The following is a 23,219-nucleotide window of genomic DNA, read 5'->3' as shown; positions in this document are numbered from 1 at the left end:
CAAGTTATTTTCTAAACAAAATTCAGCCACCAGAAAAAAAGCTAGTACTTTATACTTTGCCGGGAGATTTTATATGCAATCATTTTTTAGTTACTGTTGCTGGCAGGGGTGTACTGTTGTAGTGTCAAATTGATATTAAATGTGAATTAATGCATTAGAGTAAGAGAAGACAAAAATTTACTTCTTATAGGCAGTACCTAACTCCTTTATGATCAGGCAACTCATTTACTAATAGATTTTTATTTTACAAAAAATCAGACTAAGGAACTGGTAATGTGAAATTGTGAGTATTCTTGTTTCCTGTGATTTTCAGGGGGTGCTTAGCACTCGTGCCATGTTTCCAGAGTATGCAGATAAAACCTCAATTTACATCAAATGCAGTTTCAAGTGCATCCTTTATAAGATCAAACCTGAAAGGCTTATGGCCTGTGCGTCCATTATTTTCACTAGCACTAGATGCCCAACGGACAAAGATTCTATATGTAGAAAGATGTAAATATACAAGTGAACTCTTAATGTGAGGAAAGACTCAAATGTGTATTTCACACACAGAGTTGAAGGGATCTTAACTGCTTTTGCCAGCACTCACAATTAAATAACTTCACCCAAACTTTCTGTATTTAATGTGGAAAAATGTTTCTTTCTTATGTTCAATTACTTTAACAGCACAGTTTCTTGCTCATTTTATTCTCATTTTGTCTTTTCTTTCCTTTTGTTATTGAGAAAAAGACTTCATATTACTTAACAGTAACTGAAGATTGCCAAAAACTCAACAGCAAGATTTTTTTCCTTATGGAACTGTAACAGCTATCCCACAAGATGGAACAGCTAATAAATGAATTTGGTTCCCAGTTATTATAAAGATTGTTTAAAGGAATACCTGCTAGAAAGGACACCTGTGTAGGGTGGCATGTAAGCTGAGTGCTTTCTGAAAGAACAGTGGTGAGGAACTGCTGTTTGCTGCTTAAAGCAGGGTCTCTGAGTCTCTGCCTACAAAAAGCAAAATGTTGGTCTAGTAATTTAAAAGGTCATGGACTAGTGAATTCATGTTGAATTTCACCAGAGTTGAAACAAACTTTCTGCTGTTGCCAGAATGAACAAATCCTAAATGGTAAGTGCAAAAAAGGGTAAGTAGTAAAACTGGTTTTCTAAGACTGAACCACAAAAGAATATATAGAACAGCAACTGAGTTCTTTTCTAACTGACAAGTATCACTACACTGCAAAACCTTTAAAGAGTTTATTTTTTCTGGACTTGATCTGACATGTCTGTAGCAATGACTCACCAGTAATTGAATTGTATCAACAATTCAGAGAGGATCACTTGAAGTTCTCTGGTTGCTAGACTTGGCATTTCTACAACTATGGTATTTATTTCTGCTTTACTGAAATTGCAAAACAATTACCAAAATCTTCAGGTTATTATATTATAGAATATAGAAAGAATTAGAAATAATATAGAAAATAATTTTATGTCAGTGCACTCAAATATTTATAGGTTTAATAAAGTAGTCAAAGTGCTTGATTTGGCTAATAAAAGATTAACATCTGCAAAAATAGATTGCTTTTTTTGGGATTGATTTTTTTAATAAAAGGAACTAGGCATCCTAGCAGAGTGAAGAGTTACAATAATGTGATTGCTAAGAACTACTTGGTATAGCTTAGTAACTCATTTGGTAAACTGGGAGTACAAATGCCTTATTCCTGCCTGAGTGGAGAAGGAATAGTGTTGTTGAGAACATGGTATTTTTAGGGAAGAGTAAGGGCACATTCTTCTTAGGAAGAAAAAAGGAAACATGGGAGGGAAAGCTAAAATTCACTGGAATTATTCCACAAAGTGACTCAAGAACTCTGGCTTACTTGAGATGCTGCAAGAGAAGCAATGTATTCCACATGATAGGCTTGCAGGCTCTTCAGACAGTCCCCAGTAACAGCTGCTTGCCAGAAGACAGGCAGGAAAATTATTCTGTATTTACTTGAATGTTCCAAATTCCAACTCATACATTGGCAATTTTCCCTTTTATCTTCTGCATCTGCAGTTAGTCTGAACTTTGGATGTTGCCTGCCTCTAACATGCATTTGCAGCGTGGTTGCACACATTTCCATGCTCTGGGGCAATGGAAATCTACGAAACTCCTGAATGTTGACACCACGCTCCTCCTATTTTTGCCCTTTGTAATGGGGCCATTACAGCTTCTACAACTACAACTTCAACAGCCACAACTTCCACAGAGGTATTTCTAAAAATGCCACAGCCAATTCTTTGTACTGCCTGAAAGCTGGCTTGATTTTATGGCTGTCTTAGGAACATTTTGTTTTGTGGACCAAAGCAGCACACTTCCAGTATTTCTACTTCAACAGAATCACTTTTGATTTTCTACTTCACCATCAATGAAGACATCTCAATGACTGGAGAGAGGACAGAGAAGCAGAAACGGGATCCCAAAAATGCTAGCCTTTATTTGTATTTGATAAATATAGCTGTTTAGAGACCCAGGTGGATTTCCCAGCCTAGAAATTTAAAAGATAGGAAGGAGTGACTTCTCTTGATAAGATTTGCTTTGAGGGTACAAAGAGTGCACATCCCACCTTTCTCTTGTCACTTGAGCACATACTCCCTGGCAAGACTGGTGAGTGGTAGGGAAGAAAATAAGAAAGCACAAGCCAAATAAAAACTGAAAGCAGTAAAACTTTACAATCTTGCCTTGACAATTCCAACTATTGTCCCACAGTTCCACAACTTCAAAAAGCTTATACAAAATAATTACTAGAAAAATATCCTACAACTCAGAGAAGCAAAATGTTTTTAGATTGAAGACCAAAAAAAGAGTTTCATTGCACAGGTAACAATGACTGGCCTATGACCAGGATAACATTCTGGACAAAAGGTGCACTATGTGTCTTATTTTAACTCAGAAAAAGCTCTTTCTAGGGTGGAGAATAAGTAGAAATCATTTATTGGAAGAGTCTTGCTCCACAGTCACAATTTGCAAAGTCAAATTAAAATTAATTTGAGCTTTGCTATTAATGTTCTCAATAGCAAAGGTCAAATGGTTTTATTGCTTAGGCATGGAACTCAGTATCAAAAAGAGTAAAAGGATCATCCTAGCTTGTTTGTGCCTTCAAACACTAATTACTTGAACTCCTTTGTCTGCATTGCTCCTGGTAAGATACCTTCTACAGAGGTATTTCTAAAGCTTCCAAAACAGTCAGTTAAATTAGCTGCCAGAACAAAACTGACTGGACAATCTCAGCACTTTTGTTTGTTTATAAAATGAACAGCCACCAGGTTTCTGAAAACCTCATCCAAATGCTTTAAGGGATACTGTAACTTATCTGGAATATCCAGGTCTAAGGCTTAGATCTTAAATGACTTGTCCAGTATAGAAAAAAAGACAAAGTTGTAGCTGGTAAAAGACTAATCTTATTCTAAGTACAGCTCTGACAAGTCAGTTATTGGTCACTTGAAATTAGAAACACTTCCTGTATTAAAAATTTACATCAGAAGCACAAAATAATGGCCTATGGTGATATGGTGTGTTGCTTTGATAAGCATTTATGTGCACTTATGTTTAGGCTGCTGCTCTCAAAATGTATGAATGGTACAGAATGATGCCAGCAGTTGCCAAGTACCATACGTGTAGTACTGGCAGGAATCCATTGCTACCTCTTCAAAATAATCTGTGAATCTTTGTCTGTTTCATAGGTCTTATTTTGTCTGTCTACTTTGAAGTTCTTCCAGGTCTGAAGTCACAGTTATCCTACATCTGACAATGCAGCAATCCAAAAAAAGAAGTGCATGTTATATCATGTCCCAACAGAACTGCTAAGAGGGAATATACACTGACAGAGCTGGTAATGTACTGGAAAGATATCATTGTCCCTAGGAAGCTCTGGAAAAGAGTAGAGATTATGAACTGCTGTAGAACCTATCCACAGTAATGATTAACAAAACCAGGTGTTTATTGCATTCTTGCAAGGAGACTTAAAAGTCCCATACAGGGTACTTTCCTTTTTATGTGGGGGGTTATTTTCCAAACCAATTATCAAGTGCGTCATTCAGCCCTCAGCAGTCAACTGTATCATGTTGAGAGCCCACCCCAAGTAAACATGAAATCCCCTCAGACATCGTAGCTGTGCTAAGGATTGCTTCTGATTCTGCACCAATCTGATATCTGCACCAGGCAGGCATGAAGAGGTGGAAGAACAGAATATGCAGAGAAATACAGGCCGGAGTTACTAATGGTGCTGCCTGAAATCTCTTCTGCATTACAGATGTTCTATAAAGAAAATTTCTATATGTTCTATAAAGAACTTTCAACATGTCAAACAAATCATTTTGCACTTTGTTCTGGTTTGATTTATTTAACAATCTCTAAGCCTTAGAATTTCTTCAATTATATATTTTTTTTTAATTGTTCATCATTACTTGTTAAAACTAGGCTTCATATTCAGTTCAATGGAATTTTGTGTCTGATCTTGTTATTTGCTGCTTTAGCAGGGTAAACCAGTTTGAGCTATAGGAATTCACAAAATCTTCTGAGAGATACAGTTTAAGTAAAATCCACTTGAGGAGATGATTTCTAAATGGGACTGTTGGGATACTGGATGTAATTAAAGCTTGTTGAAATCAGGGGGAACTGGAAGCATTCTGCAATTGGGAGATTTAAGTTCATAGGAGGCAACTTAAAATAAACATTTATGTCAGTTTTTATGCTTTGCAGAGACAAAAGTAAAATTTTTTTGACCATAATATTAAGATGACCTGTATGTCTCATAAGCTAATGACAATCTGGCACCCTGGCAAGATTATGCATGAGTGCATTCATCAGAAGATTTAGGGCTTGGATCTTCTCTTAGATGCTGTGACTTGTGAAATTTAACAATACAAGTGTTCTACTTGCCATTGTGAGTAAAATGAGTAACCAGTTACATCCTGAGGGCAGGTCACACCAAATCCATTCAAACTAAAGCTAAGTATCTTTATACAAGTGCTGCTCAAGCCAAGCTTTTCTTTAAAATGTCAGGGTGTATTTTTAGGGGATTAAGGACAATAATGAAGAAGTATATTTGCATCCCACTTCAATTTGGCTTGGTCTTCATGTCTCTATGTAGATATTTCCAACACTTTAGTAAATATGATGTTTGAATTGGCAGTATTCTACCGAAACTATTTTAAGTTTCATAAAACCATTTCCTTTCATTTTCTAGGCCTCAGTTTAAGTGTGATACCAGAGAGATCAAATGCTAGCCAGAGTACATAGTATTTTTTTTAGTATCTCAATCAAATAACGAACTTCTAATTCATATGGAGTTCAACACTAGATACATTTTTAAAGTGAGCCAATCAAATAGCAGAAAATTAGCGTTGAATATATGTTTGGGCATATCCTCCTACCACATTTGACAGGCTTCAGAGCCAGCTGAATGTTCTACACCAAAACAAAAAGTAACTGCTGACTATGTGATTTGACCAAGCTGGTCTAATCAATCATGTTATATTTTTGGCAGGTCTATTGTCTCTTGAGCAAGTCTGTTGGTTTTTTTTCTTCTTCTGTTTTCCTCTCTAACTTCCCTATAATGGGCCTTTCCATACCTATTGGAATTTTCTGTTTATGCATTCCCTTTCTTTGCGAGTGGACGTTTGATATATTTGTGCTATTCAACAAAACAATGTCCACATCTTCCTGCACACTTAGGCCAGGCTCCACATATGTAACTGGTTAGTATCTGTACTATATCTGGAGCACTCAATGAATCCAGTGAGAAGGGGGCGATCATGATGGCAAGACAGTGCTCCAGGTAACTACATCAGTGTCTTTAAGTGCGCTTCTCCTCCTCTGCATTTTCTGTGCGCGCTGTCTCTTCTTCATAACAGCACTCCTACTTTATCTGTAAGTGCTTATGGCTGTGGTGGCTTATCTTTCTGGCGGGTCTGTGAACTCCCCAACCTCCACAACAGCCTCTCAGCACAAAACCCGTGACCACCCGCTCCCTTCCTTGGCTGCCGGGGGGAGCGCAGTCGAGCCGTCACCATGGCAGGGCACAGGCTGACACAGAACATTATTTTCTAAGGCGGAGTTCTTACTGCGAACGGGACGCTCACAGAAGGCAGGGTGGAGGGGCGCGGAGGATCGCGGAGTGCCGCCCTGCTCCCGCCCCTGCTGCGTCCATCCCGTTCTGTCCCCTCCCGTGCCCGCCGTGCCCGAGCCCGACCCCACCCGGCCGCCGGCCCGCCCCTCCTTCGCGGCGCTCGCTGCAGGGCACGGGGCTCGAAAGATGGAGGACTACGGGCGATTCTTGGCGTTCCTGGCTTCTTCGCTGCTGGTCGGCTTCGTGTCGGTCATCCTCTCCCTCGTCTGGGTCTTTCACTACCGCGAGGGGCTGAGCTGGGACGGCGGTCCGGCGGAATTCAACTGGCACCCCGTCCTCATCATCACGGGCTTCGTCTTCGTCCAGGGCATCGGTGCGTCGGGGCCCGGGTCGGCGCGGGGCTGCGGGGGAGCCGGGCCTGCCTGGGGCCGGGGTGGTGCGGCCGGGGCTCCGCGGCGCGGGAGGCTCCGGGCCGAGCCGCAGGGACAGCCCCCGGCCGGGAGCCCCCGCAGCAGTTGCTCCGTAGTGCAGGGAAGCCATCGCTCCCGGGGAGGGACAAAGAGTGCCTTGTAATAAGCCAAAATTGCTACATATGGGGTTTGGGTTGTTTTGGGGTTTTTTTCTGCAAGCACTTGTTTATCCTGGCCCGGGGATTGCCGTGTACTTTGAGTAATGCCTGCGAGGTGTGTTTTTTCTAGGCAGCTGGAATTTGTGCAAGTTGAAAATCGAAATGCCAGAAATATTGCCGTAGGAAAGTTTCTCTTCTGCCTCTCTTCCATGTCCCAAGAAGAGAAAGTTCAGTACCACAGAAGCTTGATCCAGGAACAAGGTTTTTGCCAGAAAAAATGTAGCACCACAAGCATTATTAAAATGCAGTTTTCTTTATGGTAGACTTATGGTGAATTGTTTTGTGAAGCATATCTCTTTAATGAATCATTTATTCTGTTGCTTAAATAACATATAATCTTTAAGATACAGGGTTGCTTCTTCTTTTTTCTTTTTTTTTTTTTTTTTTTTTTTTTTAATTTTTAATTTCTTTATGAATGTATGGACTTGGATTTCAGTGTTCAGTCATGGACTAACATTTTCCCATTACACTTCCAGCCAGTCAAAAGGCTGGAAGATGCCGAAGGCTGTCTTGTTCTGGCTATGAAGAGAATGTTGTGATTTGAACATACACTGTAAATTTTTGGGTTTGAGTGGGAGTTGGGACTGTTCTCAGCCTTCTTGTGGCTTCAAGCTGCAAACCAGTATTGAGCAATAAACGATATTTTAAAGTTGTTTTACATAATATTGTGCAACAGGAAATGTAATTTCAGGCTATAAATAAGCAATGAAAACCACCTGTTGACTTCACTGAGATCTGTACTACTTAATGTGCTCAACCTATTTTTTTTTTTTATAAATAAGCACAGAACTTTTGAAGAAAATTAGGAGAGGCTTTCCGCAGCTTTTTCCTATGTATTTTCTATTTTATTTCCTCTGAAACTCAGTTTTTTCCCTGTGTCACAGAGAAAGGGTGTTGCCCTGTTTTGGTAAGGATATACATACAGTAAATGGAAGTTTACCATAGCTAAGAAACCACACGCATACAAGGAATTCACTAATAACACAGCATAATTTAGGGAGGAACTCCTATCACATAATAGGAAAAGCAAAGTTGGTGACTGAAGAGGTATTATAGTAAATCAGATGAAATACCAACAGATAAGATACCACTGTGAATCTGATTCAGATTTGGCTGATGGAAGTCTGCCACTGAATTCAAAGCAATTTGGATGAGAGGGAGAAATCAGATAGCTCTTTGGACACATACAAGAAAGATAAGTACTTGAAAGAAGGAACGTGTAGCTAAAAAAAAACTTGGTTAAATTTGAGTAGAGGATTTAAAATAATAATTAAGCCAATTGTTTCTTGAGTTTATTAGTCTATACAAAGGATGGAAGTGTTGTATTGTTGGTCAAAAACTCTAGAATTTTGCCCTGTACATTTATTAAAGGACAGATGTCCCATGCCATATAAAAATATTGCAAGGTAACTCTGCTCTGTGTGATGTGTTTTAAAATCATAGTTCAAAACAGGATTAAGGTCTGAGTCAAAAAGCTCCATCCAGGGTGCCTAGACTGTCAAATTTCTTAACAGTACTAGAAATGTTCTGCCTTGAGAAGGCTCTTCATGAGGCTGCTTTACCATGTCACCAGCAAACATTCTAAGTGAATGTTTTAACCTGGGCTGTTTAATTTTGACATGAAGTTACATATCACATCTCAGTAAGTTTTTAAGAGCCTGTACTCACTCAAAGGTGAATCTTCCTTCTCTCCCCTTTGTTCCCCAGACTGTCTTCTTTCCTCCTGCAGATTAGAAAAGCACCAGTTATGAGAAAGGCAGGGAGAAGCACACAGAAGGGGTGATGGGGAAATAAAACTGTATCTTTTCACAGTGATTAACCAAATCTGCTGAAATTGTAATGAGTAAGTTCACACAAAGCCCTCACGCAAAGATGAAGATGATTAAATCAAACTACAATATCATGTCTATGAACTGGGCTGTGGCATGTAACATGATAATGAATGTTATCAACTGGCCAAACTATTACTCATTTGGTAATGAATGGTATTGTTAACAACTGGCTAAACCATTAGTCAGTTATTCAGTGGTTTTCTATTGTAATGTTTATGGGAAACAACTTTGAAAATTCAAGGCCCAAACAGAGATCTGAGACTATGTGAACAAGTGACTAGGGAGTTTGATAGTGCTTTTGGAAGTTCAATCAGCTAGATGACAACAAAAAAATATTATACAAAAATTGTAGCCCAGACTTGGCCCTCTGAGATCAAAGACTAAAAACTGAGATAAGGACCTATGCTCATTAAGTTTTCTTCATACAGAGTCCAGTACTCTGCTGCACCATGAATAAATTACTGACAATACTGTGGGACATATGGCAAGAAAAATTTATTAGGAATATCCTCATGGGATGTTGAAATATGTTTTGGGGCCTTTTGACACATGTTTTACAAAATTAGAAGTCATTAGCATTAGTACTAAGTTGGTTAATAATAGTCTAATGCAGGATATTATTGCCAACTGGCTGAACATGAGCCAGTGTGTGCCCAGGTAGCCAAGAAGGCCAAGTTGTATTTGTTAAATACTTTTGTCTCTAAAGTCAGATTATGATTCCCTTATGCTGAAGAGCATTTTCCCATTCAAAGTAGTCTTATTGATATCGATGTAATAGACAGTCATATCAGTATCTATGCAATTAGAGAACAGCATTATCCAAAGTTGCAAAGAGAATAAATATTATAAAATAATCCTGCATGCTTTCTCAACAAGTGATCTTCTCAATATAAAAATCAGGCTGTATTGCTCCAATCTGACTAGTAGCAGAAAAATCAAAACCCTGTGCCAAATCCCCGTTAAATCAATTTAATGACTGAGGAAAAGATGACACCAAGTTATTTTCTGGGGTTTTTTTTTTGAAACACACTTAAGTTTGTGGGATTTTTTATAATTGAGAAGAAATCCCTAAGAAGCTATATTTAAGCCTCAGCTGCATTTTCAGAGTATGCTATACTAAGTGTATGAGAAAAAACATTCTAATAGACTTTTTAGAAGACTTAAGGTTGGATTTTGCTGTAATTTAAATGTACCTATGTGAATTATGCATAATTATTAACATCTGAAAGAAATTATTCTATAAGGACTAAAATCTTGTTTCTCTTCTTTCTTCAGCTATTATTGTGTACAGATTGCCCTGGACCTGGAAGTGCAGCAAACTCCTAATGAAGTTCATACATGCTGGATTAAATACTACAGCTATGATTCTTGCAATCGTTTCTATGGTAGCCGTGTTTGATTTCCACAATGCCAAGAACATTCCTAACATGTACAGTCTGCACAGCTGGATTGGGCTGGCTGCTGTTATATTTTATTCTCTGCAGGTCAGAATCTAACTGTATTTATAAACAGGTTGTACATTTGAAGAATGTTTTTAGTAATTCAGGCAAAATAGGCTCTTGCTAGTACATCATAACTACCGGGATAGCCATTTTACACTCCTTTTTGGAAAATTATTATGTAAACGTACAAATACTAGATCACTGACTTTGAAGAAAAATGCATTTTTAAGCCTGTTTTGTTTATTTGCTGGCAAAATGGCCATTAAACTACAATACAGTTACAGTGTAGTGTGTTTCTAAGCCCTATTAACTTCTGAACTTACAGCAAGTTACTTAGTTTGTTGGCAGCATATTTAAAAACAGTTAGAGCATTTATTAAGGAAGTCTCAAATGAAGTAATGAGTTGGTTTTTGGGGGGGTTTTTATTTGTTTTTGATTTTGTTTGGTTTTGGTTTTGGTTTTCAGCTATCATAAATTTAAATAGTGATCTCTTGGCCTCAAGACTTTTCTAATCAGCAAAACAAGTGCATCAGGAAGCAGTAGAGATGTAAAGGATCTGACAACCTGAATGAGCCACTACTGGCTAACCAGTTTTCCTGAATCAGCAGAACTTTGACAGATGTTTGTGGGCATGCTTCTAACTGCTCCTCTTGGCAGAGAATTAGCATTATTGTAATGTAAAATGAGCTTACTTAATGTGTTTTGCATTTGGTAAAGAAGAGCAACCATGCCCTGAAATTTACAGAACACATACAGATGCTTCTGCATATACATTCTGAACTCCCTATACTGTTATTACACTATGGAAATTTATTTTGCTCCTTCAAATATTTTTTCCCAAAACACTGAAAAGAAAAAAAGACTTAATTATCTATGATCAAGCACAAAAAAGCCTCAGCTAAGGTATTTGGGTTCTGGACTTTATTCTTCACTGCTCAGGCCAAGAGGTACAGGAAATAGTGTTGAAATAGTGCTTTTAATATTTATAAAAAAGGAAAGCATGTTGCAGCATTGTTGAGTATATTCTCTACAGCTGAATAAATAAATAAGAATGAATATGAATGAATAAGAAAAAACGTTAAAATTAAGTTTGTCCTAATAATGCAGCTATTTCAAGGAAGTCTGTGCTGCCACATCACTGAGTATCAGTACTTTTTCTAATGGTTAAATTAAGAATTGTGATTAAAATCTTAGTTCTCCTTTTCATTTTGCTACTATAAACATGATCAATGGCACTTAATGCCTCGCCTGTCACATCAAAAGATTCTCAATGTTCCTTCCTCCAATCTGGGATGTAAATCTCCAGTCAGACACTGATATTTGTTAAGCAACTGAGCACTATAAAGAATAGTCATAAAGCAGTATCTTTGTTAACAGAGAAATCACTTGGCACTTACCAGAAGGGGCATGTCAGTCGTATGCTCACATAATACTCTGCCTGCCTTTTTAATTTGAAATATGGTAACTATATTGTAATTAGCCAAATGTAGGTTAATACAGTGTAGTACACTGACATAAATTTAAGAATAGGGCAAAAATGTGGAAAAGTAAAAACCAACAAACCCAAAGAAATTCTGGAAAAGTAATTTGTGGGCTGGAAAACCTGTTTTCCATTGCAAGACTTTAAAAACTCCAGCTGTTTAGCAGATCTAAGATTAAGAGATGATTTGATTATGGTGTACTAAAAAGCTTCCAAGGGAGAAAATATCTGGCTCTCTAATCCATTATGGAAAGATAAAACAAGGACTGAGTTAAAGCAGGATGAAATACAAATTCATGCACTGGGCCTAATTTAGCAGCAGGGGTGAGTAACAGTAAAACAAACTAAAGAAAGGCTGCAACCTCAGCATGACTGGGCAAGCCTGTGGATGCAACCATGGGACATGATAGGTTATTTTCCATCACAAAATTAGTGCTAATAGGAGGACTAATGACCCTGAACAACTTGATGCCACCCATACATGTCTTCACTCTGTAAATGCCATGTGATCAATATATTGAGAGACCATTCCTCTTGTAAAGATAGGCACTTAAATTTAACTGAAATTCTAACAAGATAAAATTATTTAATCCACTCAAGTCAGAAGGTTAGACTGTCTTTTGATGTTCCTTTATGTGCAAATCTGCAACAGAGGCAGATAACACGACTTGACAAGACTGTAGTAGTGTGGCTTCTCACACCTTTATTATATTAGTGAATTAGTGACACTGAAGTTTGAGCACTATCAGTAAGTTTAGACACTGATACCACATAGGATGCTTTATAAAATATTTAATGTCTGCTTCCCAAGTCCTAATCCAGAATTTTGCTTTGATTTTGATAGGAAACACATTCAAAAATAGAAATGCCAATTATTTTCAAATTTTTACCTGAAGACATAATAGAATGGAATTTTATGATTATTTTTGTTCTGCTTGAGAAGTGCAGCTTGTTTTCCATGTAGCTCTAACTATGAATCTGTTGTGGTTGTAGCTGTTCTTGGGTTTTGCTGTCTTTCTGCTCCCGTTTGCTCCAGTTCGTCTCCGCGCAGCTCTCATGCCAATACACGTTTATTCAGGTCTTACTATCTTTGCAACAGTGATTGCAACAGCCCTCATGGGAATCACAGAAAAGCTTATATTTGCTTTGTAAGTATTTGTTTCCACTTGTTTATTAAGGTTATTTGTTGCAAATACACTTCCATTTGCCCAGAATAGTAAGCATCCAGTACTGGGACACTGTTTTGTTTTGTTTTGTTTGTATTAAAAGACCTACCTAGCTGGAGCCTGCTGTTTTTATACCAGGATTGTCTTTAAAACAATCTTTTCTGACATCTTCTTTCTTTTTCCCCTTTCAAAGGAAAAATCCTGCATACAGTGAATCCCCACCAGAAGCAACTTTGGTCAACTGCCTTGGTCTTTTGCTTGTCATATTTGGTTCACTTATTTTGTGGATGGCAAGCAGGCCCCATTGGAAGCGGCCCCCAGCAGAGAATGCAAAAATTCTGAGCCCCATTGGAGCAACTCCTGAAGGCACAGAAGCAGAATCCACAATGACAAACAGTAGTAATGCAGATAAATCTGATCTGAGGAGAAATACTGAAGCAGCCAGAAAACAAAACATCAAATTTGATGAAGCAGGACAAAGATCAACTATGTAAAGAAAATACAGAGAATAGAAGTACTATTATACCTCCAAATTCCCCCTGGTGAGGGTCATTCTAATGTAGTTATATTGATACATAAGTAGGTTGGGGGTTCATTTTCAGTATGGCTTGCTGAAAGATACTCAAGTTTTCTGCATATGTATTTAAATTCCTGTAAGTCCCAAGCATATTTTATTGGTCCATGACTAGTCCATGCCTTATTTAAAAAAACAAGGGCATGAATGACATCACATAATGGGAATATCACATAATTGGAAACTGTCGTACATATCACTTCTTAATTTAATGCTTTTATCTCTTATAGTCATGAAGAATTTAACAAGATTCCAACTAAATTTTGCTCTTGAGTGCTTTTGCAAGTTATGAATCAGCCATGAAGTATACCATACAGAATAATTTAGTTTGTCACACATACATTTCCTGGTAATGTTCACTTTTTTAAAGCTCTGATTTCTCTAGCTGATTAACCCCCTGACTGGCTGCTATGTTCTATGGGATTTGAGGTCATTCTGCACTTTACAGAGTTGCTTCATAAAAATGTTTATTCTAAAATTTTTAATTAAAAAAAAAGAGAAAAGTTTGCTAGATATCTTCATAAAATGTTTTATTTCCTTTAGAAACTTCTGGGGGTTTCTGGTGTTGTTTTTTTTAAATCAGAATGTATCTGTTGACCTTTCAGTATACCAGGTATACTGTATGCAGACAATATTTGGCTTTGAATTATGTGCAATTGTTAGTGTAATCTAAGAACTGTTAAAAACATCCAAATGCAGAATTTATCTTATTTGAAAAGCAATAGAAACACACTTAGAAAAATATATCACTTAAAATAAGTCTTCCTTTTATCCTAAAAGGCAGCATTTAATATCTTTATTTGATTGCACAGCTCTGTTGATTTATGGTACCAGACTAGAAATTAGGAGGTTGGAAACCAGAAAAATCTGCTCTCAGTCTCACAGAAAAAAAAATTAACTTCAAGTGAGAAATACTTTCTCTGAGACACAGGTGAGCTTTGCTGTTTTAATAAAATGTTAACTGAACGCCAGTTTGGGCATCTCCACACTGACATCAAAAGCATTATTATCACAGGCATGAAGACATGCTTTGGTCTGTAAGCAATCTATACAAACTCTATCACTTTTGAATTTGAAATTACAGTTTTAAAGAATGCAATTTTCTCTAAAAATGAGGAGTCCCTACTGGCACTTTACTTTTATAGCTCTTTCTAGTAATTGAAGTATTAATGTATTATGCTCATTCAGTAATTTCACAGATACAAACAATATTTATACTTTTACTATTATGGAAGAATAATTATAGTAGATTATTTGGACTGCACATGTCCAAAATGATGAGCCATTCTATTATCTCTTGTAAAAGCTGCAGAGCCCACTACAAATACGAATTTACCACTGTTCATGCTGGAATATAGATAGCTGTAGACAGCAAATAATTGCCTATTTTTTAAATACTACATAAATTTTTATCTACTCCAGCTTTTAAAAACATTTTAATACAATACTCTTCAACAAATGTGCCATTTTTGTAGCTCACTGTGTGTTAGTACAAACAAAAATTTTGGACATTTGAGTTATTTTGGGTCTTCTCTGACAAGAAGTGCCTCAGTTCCCGGTATTTGATTTGTAATAATATTTTATTATTTGGTGAATGCAATATAGAAAGCTAGCATAATAAAATATTTTAAAAACTTTTCTGCTGCACCATTTGGTACTCAAGGATGACATCCCAGAGTTCTATGGTTTCAATTATATGTTTGTGGGTGACTGGGACCAACCTCACATTGGTGTATTTTTCTACTGTAGAAAATACCTGCTTTTAATGTACAATTCAGGTATGACAGAAGGAACACTAACCTAAACTGCTAAACTAATGTGTGAGCACTTCTCCAGTCCCACAATGTGCAATGAATCAAACAGTGAAGCATGACAGAGGAAGTGAATAAACGAGCTCACTTGCAGTAATTTACTATGCAGCTTTCTATACTGCACTGACACAGGCAACAGCATTTTAAATTGTTATGTATTGCCTGTTACTGTGCCTCATCCACCTGTGAAAATGAGCTCACTCAATCCTTGCATAGTACTAGGTCACATAATAAAAGCATATGTTTGTATGGAAGGTAGTCAGTTGCCTAGGGATTGTTCTGGAAGAAAGTAACTGTACAGTGTACTGGAAAAAACACAGAATCCATGACTTCTTTTGTTACAGCACTGAGTTGGATGTATTGAAATGAACAGCTTTTAGGTGCTTGCTTCTGTATGCTGTCAAATAAGCAGCATGTCTTCTGGTTTCCATGTACTGTTCAAGGGGAGTGCTACTTGAAAAAAGAATGGTGGCATTTCTTTACTCCTCTATTCTCATGAAGTGCAAGGTAAAGTACCACCAAGGTTGTGGGGTCAAACCCCAGATGGGCCATTTCCCTAAGGGCTGGGCTCGATGATCCTTCTGGGTCCCTTCCAATTGCAACCATTCTGTGATTCTGTGATATCAAACTAACTGAAAAACAAGGATTAGCAACCTTTTGAGGGGAGCCTCGCAGAACATAATTTTGGTTTTCAACTTAGAGGTTAAACATGATAGTAGAAACTCAGTGGAAGCTGGAAGACTGCATTTGGGGAATTGATAATCAGTGATATCTCATGTGCATTGTGGCTGATCTTTGGGAGGTCCCCATGAGATGCAGTAGCTGTGAGCTCCTAAACCTTGATCAACCTTGGTGTGTGCAATTTAAAACTGACAAAACATACTATAGTCTTCTGGCTTAATTCTAAATTGATTTAAAAGGCCTCTAAGTATCCTTGCAAAAAAATGAGGTTAGTTCAATGCTAAATAAAAATGCATCAGCACTATGCACAGGAATTACTCTTTGGAGTAATAGTCCTGCTCCTCAAAGTGGCCTTCCATTACCTTTCCTTTCATGCAAACTTTCTTACCTGTATTTATGAGTTATATAAATACAGTAGCAACATAGGAAATGAAAATGTATTTTCAGAGATACAAATGGAAGGTAGAACTGTAGCTTTACCATGGGTATTTTTCTGCATGTTTGGAAATCATCTACATGGTTGTTTTTACAGGAATGTGATTGTAGAGCTTACATTCCAGGTTTGGATTCCTATTAAAAAACAGGAAGTTACAAAACCTGACATTGAAAGTGCTATCTTTTTCAGTTGCCTGAGAAAAAAAATACTATATTTACATGCTGTCATACAGTACTATGCACAGAAGCAGAAGAGTGTTTTTTCCAACATTAAGGAACTGAGAAATGATGGTGCAAATTGGATTCTAAAATTGAATGTAATGAACATGTATACATCTTACTACATGTAGCCAAGAATATTGCATATGATAATGTAAATATGGATTAATTGTTTACATGGATATTTTATTGAGTGACTAAGAGATATTGCCAAATGTTTTCTATTTCAGAAGTCTCTTTTGCTTTTAGTTCAGAACATTCCTTCCTCTGTTTTTAACTGTCCACAAGAACCTAAAAATTTATTTTATAATCCAAAATACTTATTTGTAGATGAGAGCAAATATTTAAGTATAATGTCTGTTTTCCTTATTCTTTTTTATATATTAATAAAAGTGATTTTTTGAACTTGTGATACTACTGAGTACAGATTTTTATTATGGTACTAAAATACAACTTTCTAAATTTGGATAAAGATCAAATTATTTGTAATTTACTTTTTGAAAATGGGAGGATGGTTGTACAAAGTTTCTTACATATGTCTTAATTTCAACTATTTATGGTGATCTTTATGATGGAATTTATGTACTCTGTAGTCTTAGAAACATAGTCATTATTTTACAGAAAGTGAAATAATTCACTGTATAAAAAATTAGTATTTCATCTTCCAATTATAACAGAATTTCCTCACAGCAGTTGTTAGAGGGAGGTACTTCTATCTTTGTATTCCCTGACTCTCTACTCTAGCAACAAAACTATCCTGTCCTGAGAATGCAATTGGGAAGATCAAGAATTCTGATACATTATGGTAACATAATGCACTGTAAGACTGAAATGCCTTCAGATAAGTAACAGCCAGACTAAGCACAGACCCCATGGAACCTTACACAATTCAACATCCACATATCAAGTTACTCATAAATAGGTTAATGATCATTAAATGCTATGAAAGTAAAATCATCTGTATGAACATATTAGTAACAAATAATAATTCAGGTATTCTTCAGTTCAATAAGTTTAATTGGAAATTCTGAAAGCATACAGCATAAATCAGTTGTGAATACCATAAGCTGTTGGCTAAAATTTTCCAACATTTTCATCATCATGGATTAAAAAACATACTATTATAAACATCAACGTAGCAGAAAACCTGTTGTATCCAAATCTGACAATTCCCTGTTGCTGAGAAATTCCCTTAACTTGTCTGTAGGCTGGATGTGTTGGGGAAAATTCTGGTAAAATAGTCCATGTTTTTAAAATATGGTGATTATTTAAAAATTCAGTAAAAGCCCAATGGTATTTAAAATTGAAAGAGGGAACTCAAATTTTGGTAGGAAGACTACATCTGTGTGGAGAAATTTTTTTTAAGTAGTGGAGGGAACCTTTGTAATTTACAATACAGATATTTGCATTGTGTTATGGTATGAGCAACACTTGTGACCTCTTTAAGATTAGTGGGAAGTAATGAGGGATAAACTATTAATCAGGTAGAAATTCAAGTCCAGGTCAACAAAATGGATGACAACTATTCCAGGCAATTCAGCTAAGAAAAGAGAAGAAGTAATGTTGAGAAAATCTAGTTACTACTATATAAAAACCATAAATCTAAAGAAAAGACAGGGCCCCAGTGAATTTTTACAAAAGAAGCAGAAACAATGGGTATAAATTTCAACAAGCTCAGTTATGCTCACCAAATGTACTCACCATAGAGCTTCAGCCAACATATGTTAGCCTGGGGCTTGAGTTTACAGCTGAGTCCATGCCACTTGCACTGACTACTCATTGGCTCTCAATTCCATTATTTTGCTGGTCACCAGGTCATGTCATAGTTGCAAATGCAGCTGTCAGATAAAAGTTTTGAAAATGCTTGCAATTTGTAGTTCAATTCTCACAAGCTTTTCATTTAACAAAATAAAAAACTCCATTGAGTAGTACTCCAATTCTGCAGGATACAATCAAATATTAGTGTGATTAATAGTGTGATGGTTTGTTTTTGTGGCAGATGATCCTGCTCATATGTGTATACAAGCAGTAATCCACTAGATGGCAAGCACTACCAAAACGGCCTTTGGCAGATGCTAGACCAGCCCTACTTTTAGGTGATGAGGACTGCAACTCCACAGAGTCACTTCACTTTCAAAAAAGAAGGTATTTTTAAGAATTGCTTCCAGAGTTTTTAGCTGTCTTCAGGGACAGGAGAGTTCCCTGTTACTCCAGTCTCTGACTGCACTTGTACTCCATTTGTACCTGCTTTTAGAATGAAGTCCAGTATTCTGGCACAGAATCACACAGAGTGCTTCTTTTGATTCCTTCCTTTGTAAGCCTATGTCAGCCATCATGGAGTCTGGTGTGCTCTGAACCTCCTTTTATTTTCAACTGTAATTCAGGTACTAACTATAGGAAACTATCAAGGAATCTACACATGGTTTGAGCTCATCACAGCAATGCCTTGGTCTTCCTAAGTGAAGAGGTGACTACAATCCTGTGAGAGTTCAGACATTTCTGCACATTTTCCTACAAATTGTATTATTTGGCACTTTCTAACATTATGCTTTCCAAGCCACTGAGATACATGTGCTCCATTCACTAATTAACATTTCCTTCTTATTCTGAACTCCTTTCTCCATTCTTCTGAGGACATTTTACTTCTATCTTTGTATTCCCTGACTCTCTGCTCTAGCAACAAAATCTTTGTATTTCTCAATATATTTTCTCTGGTTTAAAACCTCATCAATCTCTCATCCTGGGGAGGGTAGCTCACTTTAGTCTGAGTAGGACAGTACCTCCTAATGCCTTAAAGGACTCATTTCCTCTGAAGTTAGCTCTTGTGGAATGTAATAAATGGTTACAAGGACATTTTGTACATCAGCTCAATAAGTACAAATTCAAATTATATTGCAAATCCTACTATCAGTTTTATTACACTGTCACCATGTTTATGATAGTTATTTTTATTATACTTAGTGTTCCTTTGCCTATCTCTAAACATTTAAACATTTCTAAGCAAATAATAACAGTAATAAAAAATACCTTGGGGTTTTGATCTAAAATTTTGAATTTTCAATTAACAGTATTTTTGAGGCTTTAGAGCCAGTCTGTAGATAAAATACATAAAATTAATTCCACCAGCTACATCCAACGATTTTTGGTTACTTTGTAATTTCAAGTCTGCCTCATTTTGAGAGAAGACAGCTTGTGTAGCCTCTATGTAAAACACTAAGAAAAGAAGAAACTACAATTTGTTCTCTTTATAGATTTGTTTATTCAGAAAGAAGCTTTGAAATAAAAGGCTTTGAAAGGCTGGCTGAATAATGAGTTGTCATTCTTTGAAGCCATATTATCTTTAAAAATACAAGGAAACCTGAGGGTTTCTAATGAGTAGAATCCTTTATTTTTGAAAGAAAATAAATGGAAGAGTTTGAAAAGATTTTTTTTTTCTTGTAGTTTTTTTCCTCCTCCTGGAGCTGCCTGTTGCTCTTATGTGGAAGCTTCCTGCTGATCTGACTTTTTATTCTGCTGTGAGACTGATGCCAAGATTTACGATTGCTGTGATAGGAACTGGATTTAGCATAAGGAAGATAACTGCTTTTCCCCTAGGGAAAGGCAGAAAAGGGAAAGACAGAGTGGGGCACATAGACAACAATATCTGAAGCTATATTCTTGGTCAATTATTTTATTCATCCTCTATTTTAGATTATGCTCCAATTCATAAAAGGCAAGAAAGCTACTGGTCTCAAGGCAGGAACACAGATAAGCAAGGAAACTATTTGTGGTTTCATGCAAATGTCCAGCTATAATAGAAGCAATGTACTGTTTTTATATAGAAGTGACACGGTGCCCCTTGTAAGGTCAAGTGTAATTAACAAAAACTCTCATCAGAATCTGTCAGGCAGAGATTTGCCTTCTACACAGTGTCCTTCAGCAGAGAGAAATGGGTGAGTGTAGAACTGTGCATCATTACAATTATTTTAGCAATTCATTGTCTGTATAGCCTTTTGCACATTCTACAGTTTTTAATTACCTTCTCTAGACATTTAAACAGGGAAAGATTTTTGCTTATAAGCAGACTTGTGCAACTTGAAATTATTTACAGCCACTTGGCAGACAGTTGTCTTCTGTTAACCCACAGTGCCCACAGAAAATGCAATTTTTTGAAATACTGGAAAAAGTTTGCATCAAAATGCAGGGAATTTCCCAAGCAAGGCAAGACTCCACTCTAAAATCAAGGGGGCAAAATGTAAAACCCTAAACTAAGTCTCAATTTGCCATGATTTGCAAAGAAAATAAATTCTTCTCGTATCCACCTGAAGATAAAATTATGAATACTTCTTTGTTGCTTGAAATAAGGAAAAATCTCATCTAGAAAGTGAGATTAACATTCTGCAAGTCAATACGGTTTATGCATTGTTATACACATACAGCCATTTATTATAGAATAAACAAAATGAAAAATCTTTTATGTTTTACTAGGTCAAGAAGCACTGGTAGAGACTTGCTTCAATTCATTGCAGTGTCACTTGAAATCTAGCTTTCATGAACATGAAGCTTCCTTTCTGGATATACAACCAAATCACACTGAATTTGATGACAGAGAGCTCAGCCAATTAGCTTTCATTGACTTTAATATATGCTTCTGTTTCTTAGCTGTTGTCAGTTTTACAACAGTATTTTTTATTCAAGGTTGGCAAAAAGCATTTAACCATATCTTAACTGGACTTGGCTGCACAGTTCTGGCTGCTGGCAGATTCTACTAAAATCTCTTGACTCTTCAGAATAGTTTGTGTATGATAAGCCCTAATCCTATGATAAACACTAATCTTTATGCAGCTGTACACAGGATCAAATCAAAATCAAGTTAAGAAAGCTTGCAGAATGAATCAGTGAACAGTATTTAAGACAGAACTGAGTTTCTAAAGGAAATTTTAAAATGTGTCACAGGTTTCCTGATGGTGTGAGAAGTCTAACATACTGTAGTTAGTCTTCCATCTGAACGTGTGAAGGAGATATAGAAAACACAAAGTTAAAAGATCCAGTAAAATTGTGAAGTCTTTTGTAGTATTGATTCTACAGATGGCATTACCTCTCAAGTTCAGAGCCAGAATCTCATGTGCAATCTTTTTCCAAACAAAACAGGCATCCTAGTAAAAGACAGTTGTGTGGTCTAGCACAATGTTCTAGAAGGTGTTTGAGATATATGCAATGCATGTGGGATGTTCCTGCATCAATATATTCTAGCATCATGGTTTTGCACACCCTTCAGTACAAAATCAGTTTTTATTTATACCCCACACCTTTATTCAGCAGTCTCAGAAGCTTCATCCTGCACACTTCCCCAGTGTCCTGCCACCTAGCTTTGCACACCTAGCTGTCTTTCTGCTTTTTGCTTGGCACAGTCTCTTTTCGCTTCAAGCTAAGTACAGAATAAAATATTTCTCTTTAAACTCTTAACCTCTCTCTTTTTCTGTGGTCAGCCTACACACTTGGTAGCCTTCTGTTTACCTTTCAAGCTACTTCAGAACATAACATTTTTGCTCTAATTTTAGAACTTTAATCAGAACTTCTTTCTTGCATTCACATGCAAAACAACAGCAAACTTGCATTCACATGCAAAACAACAGCAACACTGTGCCTTTAAAAACTCAGAACACCAAGGTTTGATCAGTATTCTGAAAGAAGTCCTTTAAGAATGGAAATCTGGGGAACACTTACTTTTGAGCACTACAGTACAGAGCAGAGATCTTTGGCATACTGATGACAGAATCTGCAGAGTCCCTTTCAGCTCTCTGGGGAGTCCTACGAATTTGAGAGGCAGCAGCCCATGGTTCAATTACTTGCTGGAATGGATTCTCCACAAGTAGGGATAATCCTTCATTTGATGCTTACTCACTTGGACACATTTCTCTATTCCATACTGGCCATTCCAGGCATTGCAATGCTTATTTTTTCTTCCCAGAATGTGTTTCTGCATTAGCTGATATTATTACACTCATTTGGATGAAATGGCACTTTTCTTTTATGAACTTCTCATTAGCTTAAAATAACTTTTCAAAGCAATTATCTCTAGACCAATACTTACCGTGCTTGTTCTCAGACGGTCACATTTTTTTCTGTTTTTTGTTTGAAGAGAACCACTCAGTAGTTTGTGAGGATCAGACTTTCAAGTACATGAAGATACAGCTGGTTTCATTAAATACTTATCAAATGCAGTAGTTCCTTGTTTTTATTATTTTTAAAATCTTTTCCCTCCTAATTATAATATCCCCTCAAACACCATTTTTAATTTTTTTCTGTTTTGAAATTTCTCCTGAAGTTTATCTTCTCTCTGGTTTTGTAACAACTTTAAGGTATTTAGACCATCTTTTGTCTTGACTCAGTATCTGAATTTATTAAATAAAATTAATAACAACCTCAAAATCTTTACTATAGGAACTATGCATAAGGTAACATGCATACTATATGGAGTATTATGTTACCTACATGACATCATTTTCGTTTATATAAAAATTGTAATAATAAATATGCTGTCTCATATCTAGGTAAAATACAGCTTAATCACAAATTACAAAACACAAAATAGATGTTAATGCTGTAATTTTAAAATCTATAAAAGCAGTATAAGTACCTAAGATTTCAGAAGAATATGTTCTAGGTAAATAGAGCACAGTGAAGCACACATGTTATGACCTCATGGTGATACAGATAAATCTACACTTCACAACAATGCAGTTTAAGGAAACAGCTCATGGCACCTGAATGACAGCAGATGAAGATGGCAGAAATGGAGAAATTTGCTTTATGCAAATCTTACCTGTACCACCTGCCAGCTTGTGTCATGCACTCTTCAGCCACCACTGGATCTCCT

The 23,219-nt window shown here is 36.7% G+C and overlaps 1 protein-coding gene and 1 long non-coding RNA gene across 2 annotated transcripts; one reads left to right on the top strand and one right to left on the bottom strand.

Annotated features, from left to right (window-relative positions):
- Positions 1 to 6,131: 6,131 nt before the first annotated feature.
- LOC131560743 (plasma membrane ascorbate-dependent reductase CYBRD1) lies at positions 6,132 to 16,765 on the top strand. The gene is made up of 4 exons (XM_058809678.1): positions 6,132 to 6,465; positions 9,828 to 10,036; positions 12,468 to 12,622; positions 12,834 to 16,765. Exons 1-4 carry the CDS (start codon positions 6,279 to 6,281, stop codon positions 13,132 to 13,134), a joined length of 852 nt encoding a protein of 283 aa, XP_058665661.1. The 5' UTR covers positions 6,132 to 6,278; the 3' UTR covers positions 13,135 to 16,765.
- Positions 8,389 to 23,219, bottom strand: LOC131560745 (uncharacterized). The gene is made up of 3 exons (XR_009275006.1): positions 23,166 to 23,219; positions 18,062 to 18,198; positions 8,389 to 8,443 (listed from the first exon to the last, which is right to left on the bottom strand). It is a non-coding gene; the product is annotated as an uncharacterized LOC131560745 (long non-coding RNA).

The sequence above is a fragment of the Ammospiza caudacuta genome, chromosome 8 (assembly GCF_027887145.1).
Source record: "Ammospiza caudacuta isolate bAmmCau1 chromosome 8, bAmmCau1.pri, whole genome shotgun sequence".
Lineage (NCBI taxonomy): Eukaryota > Metazoa > Chordata > Aves > Passeriformes > Passerellidae > Ammospiza > Ammospiza caudacuta.
The sequence above is the reverse complement of the archived record's forward strand: the minus strand, read 5'-3'. Positions and strand labels throughout refer to the sequence as shown.